The sequence below is a fragment of the Lissotriton vulgaris genome, chromosome 8 (genome assembly GCF_964263255.1).
Source record: "Lissotriton vulgaris chromosome 8, aLisVul1.2, whole genome shotgun sequence".
Classification (NCBI taxonomy): Eukaryota; Metazoa; Chordata; class Amphibia; order Caudata; family Salamandridae; genus Lissotriton; species Lissotriton vulgaris.
This window is the reverse complement of record NC_141696.1, coordinates 1,369,118,901-1,369,146,792: the sequence shown is the minus strand read 5'-3', so window position 1 is coordinate 1,369,146,792 and position 27,892 is coordinate 1,369,118,901. Positions and strand designations below refer to the sequence as shown.

The 27,892-nt window shown below is 47.7% G+C and overlaps 1 protein-coding gene across 2 annotated transcripts in view; it reads right to left on the bottom strand.

The window, feature by feature from the left end:
- LOC147698754 (interferon alpha/beta receptor 1a-like) overlaps positions 1-27,892 on the bottom strand; it is a 119,043-nt gene that overhangs the window by 86,861 nt on the left and 4,290 nt on the right. Inside the window, exon 2 of one of the 2 annotated variants that reach the window (XM_086935326.1) lies at positions 7,375-7,537. In XM_086935326.1, coding sequence (XP_086791452.1) covers positions 7,375-7,537 — 163 coding nt within the window. The remainder of the gene's footprint in view (positions 1-7,374; positions 7,538-27,892) is intronic. The other variant, XM_086935327.1, reaches the window with a different exon arrangement.

Here is a 27,892-nt window from a genome sequence, read left to right as displayed (position 1 = left end):
TCACCAGCAGACTCTGACTACGGGAATGCCCTCTACTCGGGAAAAACAACCAAGCGCTTTAGAAAGGCAGTGATTGATTGATTGATCTCCCCCCTCACCATCGCAGTTAACATTTGTTCATATGTCTCGCAGTATTTATCATTAACATGCTGAACAGATAATGGTTTCATATGTATAGTAGTTATTGGATAGGCACATTAGGTATGTAGGATAATGTTTGATTATATGTTTCGGTACAGTTGTTATGTACAAAATATTCCGGAAAGATCCCAACAACAATTGTTATTGCTGGCACTGTAATTTGTATTGTACATGATCTGTCGCCTTCACTGGAAGGGCACGAAAATGCAAAATTGTAATGAACGAAATATGTATCCTACTATGGTTTATATATTGCTGTAAATTGGATTGCAAAATGTAATAAACATTACAAAAAAAAAACAAAAGTGGATGTGCAAAGGCTTAAGCCTGAACCTAAATATGTCAGGTACTGGATCATTCCTGCTACATGAAGGGGCTCTCCAAACGTGTACTTATTATAGGCAGAGGACCACTCTCTATGTTCTGGGCATAGCACAAAAAGCAGTGATGGCAGTATGCAGAGTTTCGGATGGATTAATAATTTGACCAGATCTTTTTATCTTTGTCACTATGAGGCTTACTGGGCCCATTTGTAAAAGCCCAGAACTTTCCGCTATTATGCATATGCCCAGAACTTTGCAATGGCATTCCGTATACGTGTCAACGTATTAGGTGTTAATGCATGTATAGTGATAAAGTATAAGCGAGAGAGAGAGAGAACAATATATATAGTGATAAAGTGTAAGCGAGAGAAAATAAAAATATATAAATAGATAGATAGAAGTGCTGCGAAGGATAATGGCACCCATGGACATTATCTTGTATAACAAATTGGATCATTTGGGAATTAGTGCTTCTCTGTGAGTAAAAACACAAATAATTTCCCTGAAAAGACAAGCACTTGGCTGGGCACTGAAGTTAGTGTGTCTGTTGGAAGACTGCTGAGCGCTAAGCTAGACCACCCCACACTACCTACAGGAGAAACATGCGACTCCGCACCCAGAGTCTAGTGTGGAAAGGGATTTACTTGGCTCAGAATTGCAGAGCCATAGTAAGATGGGCCCGGAGGCACCAGTGACAACATGGTTGGGAGCTAGAAGCCTATCTTCCCCCATGTCCACTTCTGCCCCCCACATGGTGTTCGACACACAATGTATATCTTGTCTCCCTTAAAACTATGCACATGTACGTCTACACAATTCAAGAACTATGTAGTACTGTCAAAACGGGTGTGTATCAAATATGTAGATAGCTGTGTACAGGCAGTCTGATTAATGAGTAAACCTGCTATGTGGATATGTGTATACAGGCAGTGATCAGCTTATAAATCAATACTGCCATAATTCCCTTTTAAGGCACTAATAAAACTCATACAATGATTCCAGTTGATGTTTGTAAAGTATTTCAGGTATGATTATGTAACGCATGTAATCTTGAGTTGGCATTAGTACTTCATAAGACTTTGAAAGCTATTCAGGACGGCGCTACAATTGAAGGTGTTTCAAATTCATTAGCACCTCAAAAATAACTCCAGGATTGTTAATGAACCACTGGAGAAAGTTAAAAATAGGACTTATTTTGCAGATTTTATGTTGTCATTTTGTTTGATATTGAAGGAGCTGAAAAAGCCACCTCAGAAAGGTAGCGAGGCTGCAAATTTGCTACCACTGGGAAACTACTGATCAAGGCCTTTAGCACAAGCATGGTCTAGTTAAGTGAACGTCTTCTGAGGGACAAGCACCAGCTAGTTCTTATGTTCGTGCTCAGGACTCCCCCTTAATAGCCACACCACCATACCTCAGAGACTGGCCATTCATGGCAGAGAAAGAAGTCCATTTCTCAGTAAAATTATAATTTCACCAAAGATATACACTTGACACGCTTCCTCTCCGTTGAACATCATATTGCTCATTCACCAAGAGGAACATATAATTATTACAAAATATACCATAGGGGCAACTCGTCAAAGGTCTCTACTTAAGTGTGGCCATTCCAGCGAGCACCAAGCCTTTGAGTGAATAGGTTTTCTTATTTTTAATGTATCTTGCTTTGGTCTTTTTGTGCTAAACTGTGTTACCTATATTACCTTTTTATTGATTCTGTATCTCCGGAAGGAAGACTGTACGATTTGCCCACTACTATAAAGTGAAAAGCCAGGTAACGTTAAGAGCCCATGTTTAGCTGAATTGTAGACCATCTAAACGGACTGCGAGTAGGAGTTTCGGCCTGAAGAACCTTCTAGGCTCTCTCACGTTTCAAGTGTATGGCAGGCAGTGGTCGAAGTGGGCGGGATCGGCAGGGCACGGCGTGCCCCTACTTCTTTAATTTAATGTAGTCTGTTTCCCTACTTCATTATTTTAGATATGCGTCCCAGGACGGCCGAAATAGCCCGGCCGTTCGTGGATGTTCAAGGACGGGCGGGCACAGAAGGAAAAGGAATGTGGTTTCTTTCTTGCCCAGAGAAGTCAAGGACAGTGTCCACTTTCCTGCTCCACCGCTAGCAGCCGCCCCCCCCCCCTCTCTTTTACTTATTCTCTACCTTTTAGTCGTGCTCCAGGTCACTTGTTGAAAACCGTGACTTTTCTTTCCTCTGCTTTCCTTCATTCGTACCCCTGCGAAATGGATCCCCCCAAAAAAAGAGGAAACACTTTTGCTGCAAATTTCTTTTTTCTGACATTTTCTATGCAGCCTCGGGAGGAGAGAAAAAAAGGTTTACAATTTAAACAATAAATACATAACTAAATAAAGCAAGACAGAGTGATCGCAAATTGGCATGATTGATTTTATTCACCCCCCAAACCATTAGAGTTTGCCAATGAAGCGCTACTTTTCTTTTCTCATCTTTCTTTGAACAGCATTTTTCCCCAAGTGGGGAATTGCGCAATTCCTGGAGGTATTGCAATACCTGTTTGATGAGCGGATTGGAAAACGTTTAATGTGATGCTTATCAGTTGTTTTCCCTATTTTAGTTCATAAAATGTGTACCGCAGCTCTGTGTTCAGGAGTGTGGTCTTTTTAAACCATGCTGCCTATGTTTTGTAAGGATATAAGCAATGGGCACTGAAACAGGTCCCTTCCAAGCCCTGTAGTCATGTGCTTCACTTTTCAGGCAAAAACGCTCATTGATTTCTGAATAAGGAGTGTAAAATTGTTAAGTTGTATTCCCTATGTTTACTTTTTCCAGAATGTTATTACATTTTTCAGCCAGCGTATTACTCGTCTAGTGTATAATATGAATTGAATCTCATCCAGGGTGTTATAGAGGGGCACACTTTGGTTGTAGTTGAAGGCAGTGCGAGTTTCTCTCAGTGGGGCAGTATGGTGTCTAGTGGGGGAGAGGATGTGGCAATTCTTTAGCCAGAGATGCTGAATTTGGAACTGTGGAAGTTCAGCCTTTATGACCAGTCCACCAGACCACTCTTCTGAAGGAGCACATTCCAATGCTAGACCTTAGAAGGCCCCACTAGACCTTAAAAGCCCGGGTGTCTTAGCATCAGCAGGTGGACCCTAGGGGTGGCAAGTGTGGGTTAATCTCCAAGGCAATCCATACTGAAGTTCACCTCCAGTCTTGTCGGCAGGCATACAATGAAGCACACTGTAGAGCGACAGTGACTCTGTTCTGAGGCCCCAGGACCCTTGATGCCGGTCCGCCTCACCCATTGGTACCTCCATTGACCTTGTTTCAGCAGTAGTAGCTGCAACTCATCAGGGCGTGTCAATGCAGGATTTGCACGCACACCATAATAAGTCCACAAACTTAACAGTCTCTTTGCTTTATGCACAAGCACTTAGAACATGTGCTGCCTGCTTGGAAGTCGCTGGAATTATGCAGCAATTATAATAATAATAAAATGTATAAAGCGCATGGTTACGCCGTGTCCCCGCGCTAAGTGAGAGGGAGGTGACAGAATACCGATAACAGAAGACCACCTTGCGTTAAATAGTGAACAGGTGGGTTTTCAGCATCTTTCTAAATTTAGTTTCAGAGCATTCAAGCCTAAGTTTGATAGGGAGTCTATTCCAGTTCTGAGCAGCCAGAAACCGGAAGGAACGACCTCCCATTTTGGCCTTCTTTACCTTGGGAATTACCAACTGCCCGGTCCCGCTGGATCTAAGAGACCTGCTAGGAACAGGCTTAGTAACTAGGTCTCTTAGATAAGCCGGGCCCACATTTTGCGATATACGATGACATGTAAGGAGCGCTTTGAACATCACTCTTTTCTTGACTGGGAGCCAATGCAATGAGTCAAGAGCCTTTTTTGACGCTGCTCTCCTAGGCTGCATAAGAGCCAACCGAGCTGCGGCATTCTGTAGGACCTGTAGTCTCCCAAGGTCCTTAGCGGTGGCTCCCAGATAGAGGATGTTCCCATAGTCAAGACGAGATGTAATCCATGCATGTATCATTGTTTTCCTAGCACCTAATGGGAGAAGATCCAGTGTTTTCCGTAGTTTTTTTAATACCCCAAAACATTTCCCCACTACTCGTCTGATGTGTCCATCATATGAGAGAGTAGGATCAACCCAGATCCCCAGATTTTTCGCCTCGGTACATGGGGTAGGGGTATGGGTAGGACCCAGGCTCGGAGGCCACCATTCCGAGGTCCAGCTAGAGTGATTGCCTCCCACCACCAGCACCTCCGTCTTGCTGCCATTCAATTTCAGGCAGTTCTTATCCATCCAGGAGGCAAGCTCCTGCATACAGGCTCTGAAATTGGAGGACGCCATCTTAGGTGTCTGGGAAAGGGAGATCAGTAGCTGGGTATCGTCAGCATATGAAACTACATCTACTCCAAAGGCTTGCACAATCTCCGCCAGAGGAGACATGTATAAATTGAACAGGGAAGGACAGTTAAATATTTTCGGAGTAGTGTGCACCCTGCCTGACCTGGAAACTGCGCCCAGTTAGAAAAGCTTTTAACCACTTTAGGGCCGCACCCGAGACACCATCTTTGTTCAGACACTGTAGCAAGGTGTAATGTGCCAAAGTGTCGAAAGCAGCACTGAAATCTAACATAATCAGTGCCATGGTGTGTCCCGCATCAGCCCCTTGTCTGAGGGTTTCCGTAGCGCGGAGTAGAGCAGTTTCCGTGGAGTGGCCAGCTCGAAATCCCGATTGTGAGGGATGAAATAGACTAGCGTCTTCCAAATGGGCCATAAGTTGGTTGTTGACCACCTTCTCCGCTACCTTAGCTATGGCAAGAGCGAAATGGGTCGTAGATTTTCAAATATGTCTAGACTGACATTCGTTTTTTTCCTAATAGGAAGAACAATCGCCAGATATTCAGCACATGTCTGGTAAATGGTTCAAGCGTGACCAGGCTAGCCCCCATCACTTTGGGTGGAGCAGGGTCTCTAGGAGAGCCAGATGTTACACTCAGGCAAATGCTCCTTAGGGACTCAAGAGGGGGAACCGTGAAGTTACTCAATCTCAACCCTGGACCACTTGCTTGCACCTGTTGTTCAAAGTCAGCCCCACTAACTGCACTTCCTTAGAAGGATGAATAAATTATTTTCATCTTCTCAGAGAAGTACTCTGCTACCCGATTGCACTCTGCAACGGACCCACAGCTTGACACTGCAGGCAGAGAAGATATTGAGGGCAAAATTATGATGTAGTGTTAACTAAATTATGCAGCAAGAAAAAGGCTGCAGCGTAATGCTGTATATTTCCGAATACTTTATTTTTACACATACTAACAGTCTCTGCAAATATTTTGACTCGTTAGTACCAGTTCAATATACAAATGTAGCAGTGATAAAGGTAACCCCTCAACCTTTGCAAAGGGCCCTTCACTTCGCAGCAACACAAGTCATATTTTTTGTAACTTTTCATCCGTTTGAGCTACAAACAATTTATTAGTTAAAAGCGTCAGATAATGCAGCAGATAATGTATTATGTAGCAAATATGGCAGAGCCATAATTATGTGGAAAACATTTGCAAAATAGGATATTTTGCCATTCATGTTTGAACTGCTTTCGTGGAAAAGGGGAGGAAAAGTGCTGATGACAGAAACTGCATGGCTGAGACAAATGGCTTTTTATAGCACTTCAAAGCGTATTTGGGACATTGTGATTGGATATGTATCCCAATTTGTGAATGTATTTTAATGTCAATTTGAATTAAATAACATAAGCTGTAACTGGTCAGTGAAATGCAAAACAAATACTAAAAATTGGTATGTTTTGCTCTTTTTGGCCACACCTCTGACTGCGCCCACTGCCCCAATCCTCGGGTTATTTCCGCCCTCAGTTGCCCTATTTTTTTCCCCCCAATTCGACCACTGATGGCAGGGCACCGTAAGTCTTCACAATTTTCCCTTCAAGAAACTATGAAGGGCCACACGGTGTTGTGGATGCAGTACAGTAGGTCCAGAAAACTTGACAACTTAAAAGTAGAAAAGGAACCCTCTAAAAACTCAATAAGGAAAATAAAAACACATTTTACTGAAGACGAATATTTATTCTTCGTAACTTGGAGCACATGGTTTCGTTACTCCATAAGGATTCTGAAAGACTGAAATGATCCTTTGTCTCCCAGTTCTGCCACTCAACCAAGACGAAAGAAGTGTTATCAGCGACTAGACAAGTGTAAATCTCTTCTTACAAACCGGAATAAATCTGAATGGGCAATATATGAGATATATCCGGTGCAAAAACCGAACTAATAACTGGGGAGTGTTTAAAAAAAAAATAAACTGCTCAATATTGTGCCCAAAATGTAAGGTCATTGATATGAATTCTACGGGGAGGGGACACACTATCATCGAGGTGCTCAACAAGTGCCCTGCCCATATGTATATTTTATCCGATCGCTACTGAACCCGTTGCAGAGGTGGATATGGGATCAGACGTGAAAAGGAATACCAACAATCGTAGTTGGCTCTGTGTGCATCTATGCATACGCTGTAGAAGCATTTGGTCACACAGGCTCTTTAACTAGGAACGGGTTGTAGTCATAGGGCTAGATCTTCACACAAGGTTAAAACATGCCTTCTTTATTCGATGGTAGGCCCTTTGCATCATTGCCATTGCAGGGCCCCATCCTCCCTCTACGCTATTAGCTTCTATGGTAGCCCCAGCACAGCACAGCACACATTGCAGGATCACTGCAGCATTCAAACTCAACATTTACCAGCATGGCCACTTAAACGACACAGACACACCAAGCGAGAATGGAAAATGCAATCCGCTTCTTACTGAAATAAATCATCCTTTCAGGCCTTCAGATTGTACAACCTTTTACTCTGTTTCTATGTACCACAGCAACGGCATGGATCAAAAGATCAACTTACATTGTGTTGTACTCGACAACGTACTTGATTGGCGAGTTGTACTCTACGGTGTACGTGACTGCAGAGTTATCCAACGGAAGAACAGGATCCCAGGTAAGTAGCTGCCTCAAATTGTAGGACTTCACTCTGACATTTGTAGGTGCCGGCAGCTTTGAAAGGGACTCTGAAAATCAAAACAAGAGACTCACTGACCTGGACACAGACACAGCATGCTGCAGAGAGGACACTGCCCGAGGCCTTCTTTGTTTTACTTTGTGTCACGCCATGGAAGCGGTGTTTAAGTATCTAACGGACAACGGTCTCCATGCACAAAACCAGAAACACCCCATACCAAACACAACCCACAGAAGAATAATCACTGGCCTCTCCAGAATGCCAGTGCAGGGTGCAGCACGAAGAGATCTGTATCATTTCTTTTAAAGAGTTGTTGCCCCTCAAGCATTAATTAACTCTCCACAATATACAAGTCAGACTTGAATACGTTTATTTGATATCTTTTTTTTAATTGTCTTTTCTAACTCGGGTAGCACTTTACAAGAAGCACCAAAATGTATACGGCAAATCTGGCATATAGGAACAGAGAAGACGATGGTCATATGCGGATTTTGGTTTTGGTGAAGTGGGGGGGGGGGGGGGGGCGAGGGGGGGAGAAGGTGGGCGGGCGGGGAGAGTAGCGGCTGGGTGCCTTGTGACATGAGGTAGTGCTCAATGGCTATCTTGGAACAAAAAGAGGGAGACAATTCTTTTGAGAACCAGGGTGAATCTGAGAGGAGTGAAGGAATGCTGCACATTAGAGCTCCTCGGTTACAGAGAATAGGGAACGGGGTGGGAGTATAGATCTGGATACTACGGGTGAGATAAATGGAGCATTAGTCATGCTTTAAATACATTTTAAAACAATGATGCGGAATGAAAAGAGAAACCCCTGTTCTATGACAAAGGCCAGAGAGCTCTCAGCTGGAGTTAAGATAAGTTGGGTCATTCTTGGGGGTGAAGCTGATAGTGTTTTAGGTCTCGCCTGTCGATGCGCATGCGCATCGAGCAAGGCGAGAGTATTGCGAGTTATCCACTCTTTATCTGCACTGCAAGGAATCGTGGCGATTCCTTGCAGTGCCCGTGACTTTTAAGGTCAATGCGCATGCGCATTAAGCTTATGCGCATGCGCATTGACCTTAAAAGTCACGGGCGCGTGCATGTCCGTCTTCCCGCCGTCTCGCATTTCCCCTGTCGCACTTCTCCTCCCCCCTCCTCCCTCCAGCTTGTTTTTTGTTTATTTGACCCGCTCCGCCCCCTCCCCTTCCCGCCGTGTCGCATTTCTCCTCCCCCCTCCCCTCTCTTCCCTCCGGCTTTTTTTGTGTTTATTTTACCCGCCGTGTCGCCGTGTCTCCGATCCTTTCGCTCTCCTCCCCCCTCCCCTCTCTTCCCTCCGGCTTCTTTTTTTTTGTTTATTTTACTCGCACCTCTCCCCTCTCCGCCCCCGTTCCGCCCCTACTCTCCTCCCCCCTCCTCCTCTCCTCCCGCCGTGCCTCCCCTACTCTCCTCCCCCCTCCTCCTCTCCTCCCCTGGCTGCCTGCCGCTACCGGACGACAACAAACCACAATTTCTAATGTGATAAATGCACGCGTGTGTGCTCTGTGATATTTTTAAGCTGTCGTATATTTGCATTAAAAATGCCATATACACCGGAATGTTATTCGCTCGGTTGGTTCGTGTTAAGCGTTGTACTATTTCCATTAAGGATCAGTATATTTAAATAGAATTAGCGTGGACAATAAATCTCGCACTAAAATGTATGTATGCTGTTGGTCTTCATTTGCATTGACGTTTCAAGCTGCCTGTTTAGCTGAAACCCGCAAAACGTGTATATACAAATAACATCCATGTTAATTCCGTAATTCAGTTTAAAAGTAGTGATCGGTGTTTGTGTTTTAACGTAGCCTATTTCAGGTGGCCAAGGCTAGAGTGAAATGTGCATGTCAATAACGCACTTTAGCGCTGGCTGGTAGCTTTTACACGTTTCAGATTAAATACGGAGGCCCTGCACTTTTTTTTCGCAGCACCATAATGCTCACTCATATTTACTCTTGTGCTATGACTTTTCTAAAAAATAATAATAATAATAATAATTTCGGTTTATTTCCTACAAAATTAACCGATTGGAACAGAACCGAGCAGAGCTGTGGCATGGGATGAGGGTAAGCGCCCGCGGCCCCCACCTCGGGCGCAATTCTTTCTAATGAGGTCATGGCTGGGACGTCTGCCGATAGTGTTTGCTTTTCTGGGGGAGGGGCGTGCGCATGTCATTTTTTTTCTTCCTTATTTGTAGTGCATGTGGCCCTGGGAGCGTCCTTGCAGGCCGACGGGAGAATCTCTTACTGTTGGCAATGTTTGTGCCCCCTGCCCACGCTTGCACCCACACACATCCCAGCGATTGGGACCGGTTACATGTTTTCTCCTTCAAACTGTACATTTTCTTGCGGTGGTCTCACTCACGGGCATGTGAATTCCTGTAAAATAAGTGATTTCTGTTTTGCACAGCAGCATTGCATTCCAATAGTCTGTTCTTTTTGTTATATGTGACTTGAGGCTGCAAGGATGACAGGTCTTCTCTGACTGATGTAAAACTGCCCAGTCCCGTCTTGCAGATGTGCGGGGGAGGGGGTGCATTTTCTCGTTTATACTCCATTTGACTAATCCCTCCACAGTTTTGCTAGCTGCAGAAGAGACTACACATTTCTCACAAGTGATACTGCATGCCTCTAACTCTGTTAGACATTGCTATTTTTTTAGTTTTCATAGAAGAGCTTATGGCAATCCTAGAGGGAGCGCTACTATGTCTTTCAACATTTACTATAAACAATCTCTGTACTGCACTTGTCCTATGTTCAGAAAGGTACAGTCATATTTGACTCGCATGATTTCATGGCAGCTTTGCATTCTGGGACGTGTAGTTTTGTCAATTCAAGTTGAATAACTCTTTCTAGTTACAAATCTACTGGACGCTGTTTTCAGCCTTGGTCTTACCACCAGGAGGATATATAACCCGCTGTCCCCTCACCCTCACTCTCACTCATCCTCACTCACCCTCAACACCACACACTCACTCACCCTCACTCACCCTCAACACCTCACCCTCACTCACTCACCCTCAACACCTCACCCTCAACTCCTCACTCACCCTCACTCTCACTCATCCTCACTCAACCACCCTCAACTTCACTCACCCTCAACGCCTCACCCAACACCTCACCTTCACTCACCATCAACATCTCACCCTCACTCACCCACAAAACATCAGCCTCAACCCCTCACCCTCAATCACTCACCCTCAACCATTCACCCTCACTCACCCTCCCTCACCCTCAATTCCTCACCCACACCCTCAACACTCACCCTCAACACCTCACCATCACTCACCCTCAACACCTCACCATCACTAACACTCAACACCTCACCCTCACTAACTCTCAATCCCCCTTCCCCTCACTCACCCTCAATACCTCACCCTCACTAACACTGAAACCCTCAATCACCCTCACTCACACTCTACACCTCAGCCTCACCCTCACTCACTCACCCTCAACACCTCACCCCCTCAACCCCTCACCCCCTCACCCTCACCCCCTCACCCGCCCTCACCCTCAACCCCTCACCCTCAACACCTCACCCCCTCACCCTCAACTCCTCACCCTCAACACCTCACCCTCACTCACTCTCAACACCTCACCCTCACTCACCCTCAACACCTCACCCTCACTCACCCTCAACACCTCACCCTCACTCACTCACAATCAATCACCCTCAACCCCTCACCCTCAACCCCTCACCCTCAACCCCTCACCCTCAACACCTCACCCTCAACACCTCACCCTCAACACCTCACCCTCAACACCTCACCCTCAACACCTCACCCTCAACACCTCACCCTCAACACCTCACCCTCAACACCTCACCCTCAACACCTCACCCTCAACCCCTCACCCTCAACCCCTCACCCTCAACCCCTCACCCTCAACCCCTCACCCTCACTCACCCTCACTCACCCTCACTCACCCTCACTCACCCTCACTCACCCTCACTCACCCTCAACCCCTCACTCACCCTCACTCATCCTCACCCACCCTCAACCCCTCACCCTAACTCACAATCACCCTCACTCACCCTCACTCACTCTCACTCACCCTCAACCCCTCACTCACCCTCAACACCTCACTCACCCTCACCCTCACTCACCCTCAATACCTCACTCACCCTCACCCTCACTCACCCTCAACACCTCACCCTCACACAGTGCAATAGGTCTCAGAGGATTTTTAGTTAAAGCTTTTACAATTGTTTATGGCTTTTTTGATTTGTAATTCTTTAGCATTGGCTACAAAAAATAAAAATACAAAAGATTTACAACAAAAAACCCATAAACAATTCTAAAAGCACTAACTCTAATGCTGCGAGACCTATTGCATTTCCAATGCTTGTTTGGGAGAGAGTTTGAGGGGAGGAAATTGGGGGGAGAGAAGAGGGAGCCACTGCAGTAGTCAAGTGTACTCGCAATGGCTGTAAACACACAGATGCAGCGTTTATCCAACTCTATGTATTCATTAAAACACGTTGACTGAAGTCTGCAAACAAAAGACGGCTTGCCCTGCTATTTGTCACTTCTGTCTCATGATCTGAAGGACTGTTTAGTTTATCATTTTGGTACCAAGAATACCTTTAGTTTGAATTGCTTTGCTTCAGTGTTTGGTTCCCACTAGTGACTTTTACTCCTTGTCGTACTACAGACTTGTGTGAAAAGTCATATGCCTGCTCCGATTGTTATGTTTATATCAATATGACAAATGGGTCACTATGGCCAGGTGATTTGTAGAGGGTTGTTAAAGAGCAGCTCATAAATCAATTATGTAATACAATTATTATGAGCATATCCCACAATTGCTCGGAATAAAGTACTTCCTTGAACATTTGTTGTTTGTTGTCCCGATGAAGGCTCCAAGTAGAAGAAAAAAACAAAAATCATTCGAAAAAGCCAATAGGTCTCACCATGCGGACTTATTTATTGAATTTGCCAATGTTTTTTTCTGATGCTGTGCAGATCAGGGAAAAATGCTTTTTGCCTTTGATGTACATAATCTGCACACAAAAAAGTAAAAAGGTGCAATGATGCAGTTGATGCAGGTAGTTGCCACATTCCACTTTGCATGCATATGTGATGATGTATGCACACATGAGTCCCCATGCATGTGCACGCTAGTGGAAGGATGTGGGCACCATTTGCTTTGCTTTTTTTAATTTACAGACCCAAATTGCCAGAAGCCACATGGATTGCATTCTTATTTAAATCATATATTTTTTGCGCAAAGGCATAAATAAGGGGGGTGAAAGGGAGGTGCAGGTTGGGAGGAAGGAACACACAAAGAAGCCACCCTTGACCTTGCTGGTAGGTCGCTCCCCACCACACAGTTCCGCCTGTGTGTCCTCACCTTGCCCCAGCTGCCGCTGCTGTAGAAGTTGAGGACCTCCTCCACCCGCAGGCTACCACCTGCGCCTCATCCCTGGTTGCCAGTGGTAGGCCTTAGGTTTGTATCACTGTCGCTGTCTGTCTGTCTTCCCTGTACTGCCCATACAGTCTTCTGGTGTCTGTGACCGCTGTTGCCTGTCTACCCCCTGTGCCTGCATTCTTATCTGTGCCTGTTTTCTTGCCTTCTGTTCTCCGATTGTGCTTGTTTTCTTGCCTTCTGCTCCCCTGATTCTACTCGTGTTTCTTGCCTTCTGCTCCCCCGATTGCACTCGTTTTTCTTGCCTCTGCTCCCCTGATTGCACTCGTTTTTCTTGCCACTGATCCCCTGATTGTACCCGTTTTTCGTGCCTTCTGCTCCCCTGATTGTACTAGTTTTTTTGCCTCTACTCCCCTTTGTGCCTCTGTGCCACTTGTTTCCCCCCGTTTTTTGTGACCTTTCTTGGGACCTTTCTGCCTCTGTGCCACTCGTTCCCCCCCCATTTTCTGTGACCTTTTCTGCCCTTTCTTGTGACCTTTCTGCCTCTGTGCCACTCGTTTCCCCGTTTTTTGTGACCTTTCTGCGCTTTTTTGTGACCTTTGACCCTGCTTGCAAGCAGGTCGCCCCCACGCCGCTGCTCGTCACCTGACTGCCTGGTTCCTGCCTCCTTGTTTCCTGGGTTTTTCCCTCCCCTCTGCCCTGTGCACCAGTTCCCCCCGCCGCTCCCGATCCGACCCTTTCCCACTGATACATCCCTGCGGCCCCCCCGCACACCCATTCGCCTCCCCTCTCCCGCCTCCCAGCTGCTTCTCCCTTCCAAGCCACCTCATGCAGGTCGTGAAGCAGCAGCGCAGCTGACGAGCGAAGCGGGCGCGTCGCGCCCATCCGCACCTGGACCACACCCAGCACCAGAACACCTGGACCACAACACCAGAATCCACTACGACGCCAGCACCCTCCACGCCGGCGGAAACCACACCTGCTTCCAGGCCGCCCCGAATCGGACCCACGGACCCTTCTCCTGCCACACCTGCAACTTCACCTGCGACAGAACCACTAAACCTCCAAGGACTGGACCCAACCACCTCCGCTGCATACTCCTCAACACCCGCTCCGCACGCAAACACGCCGTCAAGCTCTGGGATCTGCTCGACACCTGCGCCCCAGACGTGGCCTTCCTGACCGAGACCTGGTGGAACGATTCCTCGGCACCCGACATCTCAATAGCCATCCCGGACGGCTACAAGATCACCCGCAGGGATCGCGCAAGCGGAATCGGAGGAGGAATAGCCATTGACCACAAGTCCACCCTCAATGTCGCCACCCACGCAGACGACACCCTCAACACCGCCGAACACCTGCACTTCCGGATACACACCGACCAAAACAACACCCTCACTTACTGTGCTCCATTAGACCCTTTACTTTTCTTGGGGCTATAAACCAATGAACTGCTTCTGAAGTACAAATTCCAGTGCAGGTTAGGGCTGCATACGTTAGTGCAAGAAGCTTAATGAGCATTGGGACTATTACATGCAATCTTACTATTCGGTAAAGAGAGCCATCTTTGGTCACAATTAAAAGCAGCGCTTGGATGCCTGGCTTCACCTTGGGGGTGCCCAGGAGTGGACATCTCACAGGAAACCCAGGAAGGGTTCCACAGCGGTATGAATACAGCGCTACGAGACCTCAGGGTAGAAGTGCGCTATATAAATACAAACACATTTACATTTACACATGGACAACAGACTGGAGAAGCATGTGGGCAATATAGGGTGACAGTCGGAGGGAGCTGGAGAAACACAGACATTTGAGGGTGGTGGACAGGAGGGATGGCTATATACACAGACAATGAAGGGTGGGCAGGGAACACAGGGGGAACAAATGGCCAACTGAGGGGGAGCATACAGAGCAAATGGGAAGGGAGTGTTGGGGAATCAAAAATGGCACCGCAGGCAAAGCAACTGAGGAAGGCGAGAAAGAGGAATACAGTTGGGAGGGAATTACATGAAGGAGACAGCTGGTAAACACATGTACGCGGCCTAAAAACAGTGCAGAGGTTAGGGGAGGGCAAGCAACATGAGGGGGGGGGTTAATGAGAAATGGAAAGGAGGAGGAGGGCGGGGGTGAACACGAAGGATTAAACAAGATATGGGAGGAGGACGGGGAAGTGATGAAACAAAGATAGTGAAGGAGGACAGGAGGAGTGATTAAACAATGAACAGGGGAGAAGAGGGCAGTGGGGGAATGATTAAACAACAGACACGGGCGGTGGGGGGGTGACTAAAGAACAGACACAGGAGGAGGACTGGGCGATTTTACAATTGACAAGGAGGGAGTGCTTAAACAATGGAAACAGGTGGATGGTGGCGGGAGAGGTTCAGCAACTGACATGGCAGGAGGACGGGTAGTGATCGAACAACAGACGTAGGAGGAGGGCGGGGAGTGCTTAAACAATGGACAAGGGCGGGAAAACAACAGACCTGGGAGGTGGGAAGGGGGAGACAATGGACAGTGGACGAATGGGGAGACAAGGGACAGCGTGGGGGTAAGGGGGTGGGGGAATAGCCAACAGTGCAGGAGGAGGGTGGAGGGAAGGAGAAGGTCTGAGTGCATGTACAAAAGTAAAAGTTGGGTTGAATGACCATCCATTGCAGACTGATCAGCAAGGGTATATATCATCTTATTCTACATGTAAGAGCACAACCTTTAACAATGTGTCTGGGCTCACTCATAACCCCGAAGTCATGTCTCATGACTCATAAAAGTAGCAGAAGCTATTTCTGTTAAGGAACCGTGAAGAAACTCATTTGGTAGGTCTGTGTATACTACTCGCAAGCTCTGGAAGGTAAATATGCTCTGTCAAGAAGGTAGAGTGAAGAGTCATGATAATTACTTAAATAATTTTAGAAATCATTGAACAATGGAAGCATAATAAACAAACATAAAATAATATTGGCCAATATCTTTTTATTATAAATTCTTTTTATTGTTGCATCATACGAATCACAAACACAAAATAAAGACATCACGGAGGAGCGTCAACATTCCGCTCTCGCCGCCATATGCGCAACTTTTTAAATCGAGAGGACACATCGTATTCAACATGCTGAACTTATTTTTGCATCTTTTTACCTTAACTCCCCCTCCCCCCTGAACTGCAAGAGAAGACGTCAACTGTGAAACACCATTGGAAGCCCCCCCCCCAAGCAGCGTATCACCCTTCCCGGCTACCCCCCGACCCCCGAGCCCATCCTACCCCTCCATTGCTATGTAGCATTCGAAGTAGACAATCCTGTATACTGAACCCCCAGAGAGTCGCTATACATTAATCAGTAACAGACGTACCTCCCGATGCCCCACCCAACGTTCCACCCTCCAACCCTAGCAGTCCTTGCCTCCTACTCTAACCCATGGTAGTGTCTCCACTTGGCCCATATTTTGCGGAATTTTTTAGGGCATCCTCTAGCTTTGTAGGTAACCCTCTCCGCTGCCATGTACAAATCTAATCCCCTCCTCCATTCTTCCAAATCAGGTTTTCCGGGCGCCCCCCAGAGTCTCGCTATGTCCCTCTTCGCGACTACCAGAGCCAGCAGCAGGAAAATGAGCAGGGGGCGTGTGAGGTCCACCTCCGTGGTCATGCCCAGAAGCGCCAGTTTGGGGTCCCTAGGCACATCTACCTCCAGTATCTCACCCAATTCACTGAAGACTTCTTCCCAGTATTCCTGAATCACTGTACACCCCCATATGATATGGAAGAAATCGCCTCTGTGGTGGTGGCATCGTAGGCATGTTGTGTCGGCAATCCTCCCCATTCGAAAAAGTCTCACCCTGTCGAAATACGCCCGATGAAGAACTTTAAACTGTATGAGACGGAGCCTCGATTTTATGGCTACTTCTCGCGGGTGCATGAGAATGAGTTCCCAGTCCAGGTTCTCCAGGGTGCCCACATCCGCCTCCCACCTCTCCCTCAGGGCCTGTAAATCACCCAACATGTTATTCGTCAGTGTTTTATATGTCATAGACACCGCCCCCCTCTGTATCTGTTCCAGCAGTAGTCGGCCCTCCAATGGTGCATATTCTTGTATGTCGGTGAGTGATATGTTCTGTGCCCCCCATGCATGACGAAGCTGCAAGTATTTGTAGTATTGGGTTTTCAGAAGGCCAAAATCGTGCTGTAATGCCTGGAAAGTTTTCAGTTCCCCCCTTGCGATCACATCCCCCACTGTGGAGATGCCGATATCGTCCCACCTGTGAAAGCCTCTCAGTTTGTTCAGCTCAGCCAACCATTTACAGGACCATAGTGGAGTTTGGCGGGTGGGCCTCTCATGCCAGCCCATTCTTACGGTTGCTCTACGCCACGCCGACAAGGTAATCCTGGTCGCAGGGAGGAGCTGTCGGCCCCTCTTCCCCCCCATACAAGAAATGCAGCACCGTCTTGTTCGCCCATTTGGATCTCTCCAGTGCATAAGTAGGGTGATCAGCCGGGGCGTGTATCCAATCATTGATCGGGGTAAGGTGCTCTGCCCAGTAGTAGGCCTCTAGGTTAGGAAGCGAGATTCTCCCACTATATTGGTGGCGCTGTAAAGTTGTGAGTGCCACTCGGGGCTGCTTCCCCAGCCACAAGAAGGTGCGGAGATCGGCATGGATTTTGCTCACGGTCGTGATCGGCAGGGGATAATACTCATTTTGGAGTGCATACAGGAATTTCGGTAGCAGGATCATTTTATAAAGGGCAGCGCGGCCTAATATGGTGAGCGGGAGCGGCCTCCACCTGTCCATCTCTGCCTTCGCTGCCACCAGTACTCTTGACATTTTCTGCGTAGGAGCGTTGCCTATCTAGGGTGATAAAGACCCCCAAATACCGAAAACCTTCCGTAGTGTGTATGAGTAGATCAGGTAGGCACTCCCCCCGTTCAACCCCCTGTGGGTCATAGAGGACCGATTTGTGCCAGTTTATAGTGTGTCCTGCTACTGCCCCAAAGTCACCTAGTTCCTTGAATAGGGCCGGTATTGTCCTATCCGAGTTCGTCACGAACAACAACACATCATCTGCATATAGAGAGATCTTCTCCTGGTTCGTGTCCGAGTCCCCCCAGTGAAAGCCCGTTATGGCCTGATTATGTCGGATACGGATCGCGAGGATTTCAATCGTGAGGGTAAAGAGGAGCGGGGACAGCGGGCACCCCTGACGGGTCCCCCTCTCTATCGGGAATTCTCGTGACATTCGCCCGTTGATCCGTACTCGCGCTCTAGGGTTCGAATACAGATGCCGCACCCATTGCAGGAATTTGGGCCCAAACCCAAATCGTCCAAGTGTCCCCATCAGGAAGGGCCAGTGGACTGCATCGAATGCCTTCTCTGCGTCTAGGGAGAGGAACCAGTGCGGCTCACTCCTCTCATGCACTTCCTGAAGCCAGTTGTGAGTACGCCGTAAATTAAGTTTGGTGGCCCTGTCTGGCAGGAAGCCGGACTGGTCCAGATGCACCAGTACCGTGATGACCTGCCGCAGACGCCTCGCCAGGATAGTGGCCAGAATTTTAGTCTCTATATTTAGAAGGGAGATCGGGCGGTAGGAGGAACAATCCTCCCTTGGCTTGCCCTCTTTGGGTATCGGGACAATGGTGGCCAAGGCCAGGTCCGGCGGGAGACTCCCTGATTTATACGCGTCAGTGTAGAGCGACTTCAAATGTCGTGAGAGGAGGTCCGCCGTCCGTTTGTAGAACTCCGCCGGGAAGCCATTGGGTCCCGGGGATTTCCCCGGTTTCAGCGCAGCCACCGCCTCCGCGATTTCATCTAGTGACAGGTCGGCCTCCAGGACATCATTGTCGTCGGCAGATACTTGCGGGACTTCCATATCGCTCAAATATGACTGCACTACTTCGCAGTCCCCCAGGTCCCTGGCCCTATAGAAGTCCTCAAAGTAGGTCGCAAAAGCGTCTGCTATGGCGTCATCCGATGACGCCCGTGTACCGCCGGGGAGCTCAATCTGATCTACCCACCTGGCCGCTCGCTCCCGCCTACTCAGCCATGCCATGAGTTTCCCGGATTTGTCACCGACATCATACAGTCGATGGAAGGTAGCCAGTGCCTGTGTACGTGCTTCGTCCGTGACGAGCTCCCTGTATAGCCTCTGAGTATCCAGCAGCTTCCTAAGGCGTGCCTCCCCCTTCATTCTGTGGTATTTGGCCTCCTGAGTCAAAATGCTTGCCTCTTCATTCGCTATTGCCTCAGTGCGTTTCCTCCTGACCTCCCCCACCCTGGATTGGAATCGGTCTCTCAAGACGGTTTTCATGGCTTCCCACAGTATAACTCCGGACTGCACCGATCCTTCGTTTTCTGCCATGTAGACTCTTATGTCGGCTCTGATGCCCCATAGAATTTCTGGCTTTTGCATGTCACATGACGACAAGTGCCACTGTGCCTGCCCTCTTCCCCTTTCCTGCCCGATGTGTGTGAACAGCGGGGAGTGGTCCGAGATTCCCCTGCCCTATACTCTGCTGAGTCCCCTGCCGAGAGCTCCTGTCTGGAAGTGAAGATATAATCTAGCCTAGAGAAGACCTTGTGGGCCCCAGAGTAGAAGGAGTACGCTTCCTGTGTAGGATGGAGCCACCGCCATACATCGGTGAGACCAATGGTATCCATTCTACGCGCCAGAGCTGTCGCAGCACCAACGGTGTGAGGCGTCCCGATCTATCCCGTGTCGTGCACATCACATCATTAAAATCCCCCCCACTATCTGTACCGTGTCAGCCGTGTCTAGCAGTATGTTCGTGATCTCCTGCAGCGTTCGTGATTGCAATTTGGGTGGAGCATACACTGACAGCAACGTGTACCTGCGCCTCCTCCATGTCCCCTGGACCCCGGCATATGTACCCTGTGGGTCCAACTATGTGTGCGTAACTGTAAAGGGCGTCGTTTTCCTAATGAGAACTGCGGTTTCCTGGGAGTCCATAGTGTACCCTGCGTGTGCCAAAACCATATACTGCCCGCGTGCTATAAATATGCAGTGGTTCCCCCTCAGATGGGTTTCCTGAAGGAAAATGATGTCCGGTGTTAGGCGCTTAATATAAGCATTGACCAGACTTCTCTTAATTTTGGATCCCAGGCCATTCACATTCCACGTCAGCGCCGTAACCCCAGCGCCACCCAGGCGTGCATCAGCTATTGTATTTGCCATTGCATTTTACAAGTATCATCGAGTACTGGACCCCAGGGCCAGGGTGTCAGCAAGGGTACACTGTCCCGAACGCGCTGCTTCACACACAACTCCCCCTCCCCCCCCCCCCAACTCCCCAACACCCCAACATGAGGCAATAACAGTACCAACTTACCCCTCCCGCCCCCTCCCCACCTCCCTCCCCTTCCAGCTGCGCACCAACATGGGACCAAACCATCCATGGGAGTAGGTCAGTCGCCCTCCCGCACATCCCTCCCCAGTCTAAACAGTATTCAGTTCAAACACAAAGGAAAGAAAACTGTAAGGGGGTGTGCCAACTTGCTTGCTCCATTGCGCCGAGCTGCCATCTCATCCGAGCTACACATAACAGTTTTCATGAATGGGAGTCTTGTGTGTCCGTGGTCGGGCCTTGACCCGACGAGTCTTGTTCCATCTGACGGATCTCCTTCGCCAATGGGTGCAGTGATTCGCTCAAGAGGTCCATGTCCTCCTCACCGGATGAAGGGCCTTCCGACTCCTCTACGTCGTCCCCCTCTGAACGCACTCCCTACCGCAGGCCACTAAACCGCAAGCCCGGTGCTGGGTCATTGCCCGGAGACACCGATCTGCCATCCCTCATGTTCGCCGACCCACGGGTCCTGTACGGCGTAGCAGCGGCCTTGTGTTGGGTCCTCCGCGGCTTCTGTCGCTGTGGCTTCGGCATCTCCCATCTCGTCTTATTCCTTATCGCTTTGTCCATCGCCTCTCGGCTTGCCGCTTCTCGGCTATTCAGGATGGGACGCTCCTCCAGCCACTGCCACGCTTCCTCAGGATGTGTAAAAAAAGATAGCTTTGTCTTTATAGATCACTTTCAACTTGGCGGGGAAAAGGAGCATGTACTTAATTTGCAGGGATCGCAGCTTAGCTTTCACAGAGTCATAGGAGCGGCGTTGTTTCGAGACCTCCTGGCTGTAGTCCGGAAAGATCATTATCGTTGTGTTCTCTAGGCGGATCTCCCCCAGTGTCCTGGCTTCCCTTAGGATCAGGTCCCGGTCAGCAAAGTTCAGGAAGCGTGCGATGACCGGCCGTGGTCTTGCTCCCTCCGGGGGTTTGGCCAAGAGCGCCCTGTGCGCCCGCTCAATTATGAAGCATGTAGAAAATGGCACCGTCGGGAAAGTAGTTTTGAGACAGGTGAGAAGAAAGGCGGCCATGTCCTTGCCCTCAATCCCTTCTCTAAACCCCACAAATCGGAGGTTGTTGCGCCTGGACCTGTTTTCCGCATCGTCCACCTTCCATTGGAGATGACGGTGCGCAGCCTGCAATTCAGCCATGTCTTTCTTGAGCGTAGTGATCGACTCCCCATCTTCCTTCAGTTTGTCCTCTGCGGCCGTTACCCTTTCGTTCAGGTTCCGAAAGTCTTGTCGCAACAGCGTCACCTCCGCTCCCACCTCTCCAATCTTAGTCTCCAAGGCTGAAATCAGCAAATGGGGTTTTTAGGAGAGTTCAGATAGGTAGGGCGCTCTGCCTTATATTTTTACGTTACAGTGTGTGGTGAGAGTAAGTAGGATGTAGTGCGTAAAGAGCAGACGGAAAACACCCTTAACCGTCCAATGAAGTCCAAGACTTAACAACAATTCTACAGCTGTGCTCTCGCAACTACTTAAGGGTATCAACATTCAGTACAATGACAATTGAAATACAATAAATAGAAGCAGATCCTTTGGTGTGTTTCTTGTCACGATGACGGTTTAATATATCCAGACTTGAGGCACAGTCACAATAAGCCGACACGTGTTTCGTCGTGTGCAGGTGAGTCAACACGACTCTTCAGGGCTGATGATACAAAAATCACGTATGCATATTCAGTTGCGCCTTTAGTTAATAGAACATACTGCATCTGGTGACAAGAATGCATCACACATGCAGTTGTGGCGAGCAGTTGTAGTCACACATTTGTGGGTGTGATTAGTGATGGCCTTACATATATTTGGGGTGTACCACTCTAAGGATGTGAGTGGTTACCCTTGAGTGGCAGTGCACTGGAAGTGATTTGAGGGGAACAGTATATGTGCCAGATGTTTTGCAAGCACACGGTGATCCTGCTTTGCGTCGAAAGTGATGAGTGGTGACATACCATGCCAGTATGGGTGGTTTATGGTTAGACTAAAAAGGGGAGAGTGAAAGTGACAAGTTCATAGCAGCGGGATATCATGTGAAGGAAGTGCTTAGTTTACAGTAATCGGTAGTGTTTGCATTAAATGAATGAACAACCTCTCTCTCTAAAAGGTAGAGTATTTTTACCTTTATATTCAACTCTGTGCAAGTGAGTTGAGGATAGTCTGGAGCTTGAGTTGAAAGTCTGTGTAGGATAATTTGGAGAGAGAGAGAGAAAAGATAAATCAAAGGGAAGGCATGAAAGGGGAACATGTTCAGGGATACCTATGCGACCCAGTGTAGATTAAAAGGTGACGGGTAGATTAGTGGAAAATATTCTCACCACTAGTTCTGTTTCACTTTATATGCACTTGGTGGTACAATTTATCCAATTATTAAAGTACACGAGAACGATCTCGCTACTGTGTATTGCCCAGTGGGGTTGGTCGAGTTGTCCCAAGAGTATCGCTGTAAGAGGGAGAAAGCATAGAGTATAAATGCCCCCTTGTTAGACATAAAGTGTTATGCGGCATTTCAATCATATAATAATAACAGATTTCCGAAAGTACAAACGGTAATTTAGTTAGCGCCCAGTACCTTAATACGGGTACGTAAAAAGCAGTGCCGGGAGGGGATCCGTCTGTTGTGGTACACAAGAAAACGGGTAAGTTTTTTTAAAAGCGATGCGCTGGAAAGGAAAGTAAACATGAGCGCACGCGTTAGTCTCCTGAGTTAACAGTCAAGTAAAACAGCAATGCAACTCTAGCCCATATCGAGTGGGCTGTTCAAATGCGTTTCGAGGAGGATTGGGTTGTGACAGGGCGCGAGTCAGGCAACTTACCGGTTACGCGGTATCCCTCCTCTGAAGTTTCCCGGTCGCCGTCTTCCTTGAACGGACACGTGACCGGGAGGGAGGTGGCTATTTTATGTATTTCTTCATTAAGAAAAACGTCAAGGACGTGCGGTCTAGTATGGGCGCCATCTTGTAGTAGAGAGCCCAGAGCGTGAGACACTGAGTAATGTCCATTTGTATAGACGTTTAGATGAGAATAAGAGTATATTGATAATATGCTTGAGGAAAGTAGATTATATCGTTGTTACCATGACATATTTAGGGAAAAGTCTTCGTAATTAAGTTGGCTATTTAGTTGGCTCGAGTGTCAATAGGGAAGATCCAATACGAAATAGAACATTAAAAAATATACATCAGCAGTCAGTGGGGAGAGTTGTGGATGTCCACGCACGGTGTGATCCGGTGCCCCTTGGTGAAGTGAGGGTGGTGGAGGACCATGCTTTTTTTAATCTCTGTTAAGGGAAAGAGTGCTTTCTCACCCAACACGTTCGTGACTTAGATGGGTAAAACAGGTGACAATACTTTTGGATCTATATTCTCTAGTACAGTGTCAGGATTATCGTATGTAGTAGATTTTTTGCACAGGCAACTTAATTACGAAGACTTTTCCCTAAATATGTCATGGTAACAACGATATAATCTACTTTCCTCAAGCATATTATCAATATACTCTTATTCTCATCTAAACGTCTATACAAATGGACATTACTCAGTGTCTCACGCTCTGGGCTCTCTATTACAAGATGGCGCCCATACTAGACAGCACGTCCTTGACGTTTTTCTTAATGAAGAAATACATAAAATAGCCACCTCCCTCCCGGTCACGTGTCCGTTCAAGGAAGCCGGCGACCGGGAAACTTCAGAGGAGGGATACCGCGTAACCGGTAAGTTGCCTGACTCGCGCCCTGTCACAACCCAATCCTCCTCGAAACGCATTTGAACAGCCCACTCGATATGGGCTAGAGTTGCATTGCTGTTTTACTTGACTGTTAACTCAGGAGACTAACGCGTGCGCTCATGTTTACTTTCCTTTCCAGCGCATCGCTTTTAAAAAAACGTACCCGTTTTCTTGTGTACCACAACAGACGGATCCCCTCCCGGCACTGCTTTTTACGTACCCGTATTAAGGTACTGGGCGCTAACTAAATTACCGTTTGTACTTTCGGAAATCTGTTATTATTATATGATTGAAATGCCGCATAACACTTTATGTCTAACAAGGGGGCATTTATACTCTATGCTTTCTCCCTCTTACAGCGATACTCTTGGGACAACTCGACCAACCCCACTGGGCAATACACAGTAGCGAGATCGTTCTCGTGTACTTTAATAATTGGATAAATTGTACTACCAAGTGCATATAAAGTGAAACAGAACTAGTGGTGAGAATATTTTCCACTAATCTACCCGTCAGCTTTTAATCTACACTGGGTCGCATAGGTATCCCTGAACATGTTCCCCTTTCATGCCTTCCCTTTGATTTATCTTTTCCCTCTCTCTCTCCAAATTATCCTACACAGACTTTCAACTCAAGCTCCAGATTATCCTCAACTCACTTGCACAGAGTTGAATATAAAGGTAAAAATACTCTACCTTTTAGAGAGAGAGGTTGTTCATTCATTTAATGCAAACACTACCGATTACTGTAAACTAAGCACTTCCTTCACATGATATCCCGCTGCTATGAACTTGTCACTTTCACTCTCCCCTTTTTAGTCTCACCATAAACCACCCATACTGGCATGGTATGTCACCACTTTTGACGCAAAGCAGGATCACCGTGTGCTTGCAAAACATCTCGCACATATACTGTTCCCCTCAAATCACTTCCAGTGCACTGCCACTCAAGGGTAACCACTCACATCCTTAGAGTGGTACACCCCAAATATATGTAAGGCCATCACTAATCACACCCACAAATGTGTGACTACAACTGCTCGCCACAACTGCATGTGTGATGCACTCTTGTCACCAGATGCAGTATGTTCTATTAACTAAAGGCGCAGCTGAATATGCATACGTGATTTTTGTATCATCAGCCCTGAAGAGTCGTGTTGACTCACCTGCACACGACGAAACACGTGTCGGCTTATTGTGACTGTGCCTCAAGTCTGGATATATTAAACCGTCATCGTGACAAGAAACACACCAAAGGATCTGCTTCTATTTATTGTATTTCAATTGTCATTGTACTGAATGTTGATACCCTTAAGTAGTTGCGAGAGCACAGCTGTAGAATTAGTCTCCAAGGCTGATCGCGATGCCTGAATGTCCGTTCTGGACGCTTGAATGGCCTCCAGTAACACGGTCATGTCGGGGCGGGAGCCTGGTTGATCCGCCATGGTCCGTGGAGCCGCGAAATTGTCCATAGGGCCCTGCCTCGTGGTTTTGGGAACCAGATCTTTCTTTCCCATTTTCACCGCGCATGAAGGCCCGGGTGAGTGCGCGGAGAGCAATGTCCCAGTGTCGGGGGTCAGGCCAGCGCAGGGCCGCCGGATGTCGTCGGCGGTAACTCGGATCACCGCCGCCGCTACCCGCAACCGCTTGCCGGCCAGCAGACACACCGTGTCCTCGGCTTCCCTGCCCACGGGCCGTTGGTTATTGCGGAGAGAGCCCCTGCCAGGGGTGTCCAATGTTCGCTGGTCCCAGTATGGCTCTCCAGCCGCGTCGCCCCTGCGTCCGGCGTCTGGGCGGCCTGTATCACTCCGCCACCATATCGTCTTCAGCCAGCAACGAAGGGGGGGGGGGTTGGGGGTGACGTTCGATGTTCACTGCACCCCCACGGCTGGGCCGCCGGACCGGCTCGTCCCACCACACTCCCCCGTCCCCTCCCAGCCAGCACCTGACCTGCCGAGTTTCGCGGTGGGCTCCCCCGTCTCGTTACTCTCCGCCGGCCGCCATCTTGGGGTGGGAGACCGTTCTCCTTCGATCCTCCTGATCGGCCTCCGTTCGCTCTCCGATGGTATGCAGTCTCCCCCGATCGTGAGGAGGGTCCCGGGATGCCCTGGTGGGAGTCCCGTCGGTCAGCCTGCCGGGCGTAGCTCTAGGGATCTCGCAGTCCTCCGCACCTCGCGGGCGCCATCACGGCCGCCCTCTCTCCGTTGTCGTCTCCGGGCTGGCCGAATGCCGGTGAAAGCTGCTCTACCACTCAGGCGGCTCTCACTCCATATGTCGCAGAGGTTTAACGTCAATCTGGTAGGATTTCAAGCTCGATGCAAAGGATTTAAGGCGGATAATGGGGCAACCCGGCCGGAGCTCCGGCGAGGCACGTCTAGTCGGCCATGCTGCTGGCCACGCCCTCAATATTGGCCAATATCTTGAACACAAAACCCAACACTACTCAATCTTTACAGATTCAAATTCCTTGACAATCCACTTTCTCTCGGATATAAGATTACATTCCGAGTAAATGTAGATATTTAGTGTCCTAGATATACAGGATGGAAGGAGGTCCCTTACTGTCTCAGTGAAAAGACCTGGACCCACGCAGTTTCAATAATCCCTGCTGTGCTATAGAAGCATGACTATAAAAAAGTTATAAGGTGAAGAGCGAACATTTTTACCCAAAAGTTAATAATTACTCTTGGTATGTAGAAAAATTGAATAATCATAATAAAAAACATTTGTAATGCTCCAAAGAAATATGAGCAATTTGGGCATACATTTTTTGCAGTACATAAAATCTGGCTGGTTCAAATTATCAGGGCACATTTAAATTGAAGCCACAATGAATGTAAAATGCAGTCAAAGTTTAATGCTAATTTTGCCTGAATCATCACTTTTATTAAAAAAAAATTTAAAGTTGTATGATTTATACGTGTTTTCCCCCTTTCTGTTTTTGTCTGGGCTTTGTATAAATACTTTAGACTATACCTTCTCATTGGTTTACAAAGTTACAAAGAAAATTTTAGAACATAAAGACAGTAAAATCTCCATAATGGAAAAGCATGGGTAGTTCTGAGATATTAACTACGTCCCAGATATTTTATGGTGCTCAAAAACATAATTATGAACTGTTAAAAGAACTGAACATCGACATACACACATCAAAACATTTTTGCTCCCTCCACCCCCCCCCCCAAAAAAAATATATCTCCTTCAATCACTATTGCACAATCTGAAAGATGCATAAACAACAACTGGAAGATTAAACCAAAGTTAGGAGTGTGTCATAAGTAGGGAAGATTACATACTATAGCTTTAAGACTAGCTGCCGAGCGCTATACAAGTTGCTACAGACCCTGTACTCTAGTTATAAACCTGAGTCGCAGACGAGGGTCTATATCGAGGGTAGGGGCCTTTACCAACCAGTATAGCCAGAGGCAGAAGGGCTATGAGGCTATTTGAACATTCCCCCCACTAAGGGTAGAATGTTCTAAATTAAAAAGGGAGAAACATTAAGAAAAACATTGGTATGTTGGAGCTCCGGGCTTATACAAGCCATTAAAAACAAGGAGCTACTCCACTGTCTTCCATGGAGCTTCCAACATTCCAATGTTCTAATGTAAATTCTTTCTGAAATCTATAGCACTATAAATAATGGCTTCGGAGGCCTTAAAACCCATCCACTGACCTATGCGAAAATGGTCAAGGTTGTCAATCAACTGCTCTCGCTGTCCTGTGAATTCCGACCAAGACACCAAACAGAATACACAATGAAGGCAACGTCTCCCTTGTCATGGCACACATGGAATAGCCAAATATAATCTACACTGCTCTCCCTAGCAATCTTCAAGGGGCTACAGACATAGTAAGTTAGACTGTGTTTATACGCCTGCAATGGTGACTACATCAAACTTCCCTCAAAACACTGGCTTCCAGGGGATTGAAGGAAACGTTTAAGGCCTTCTGTACAGT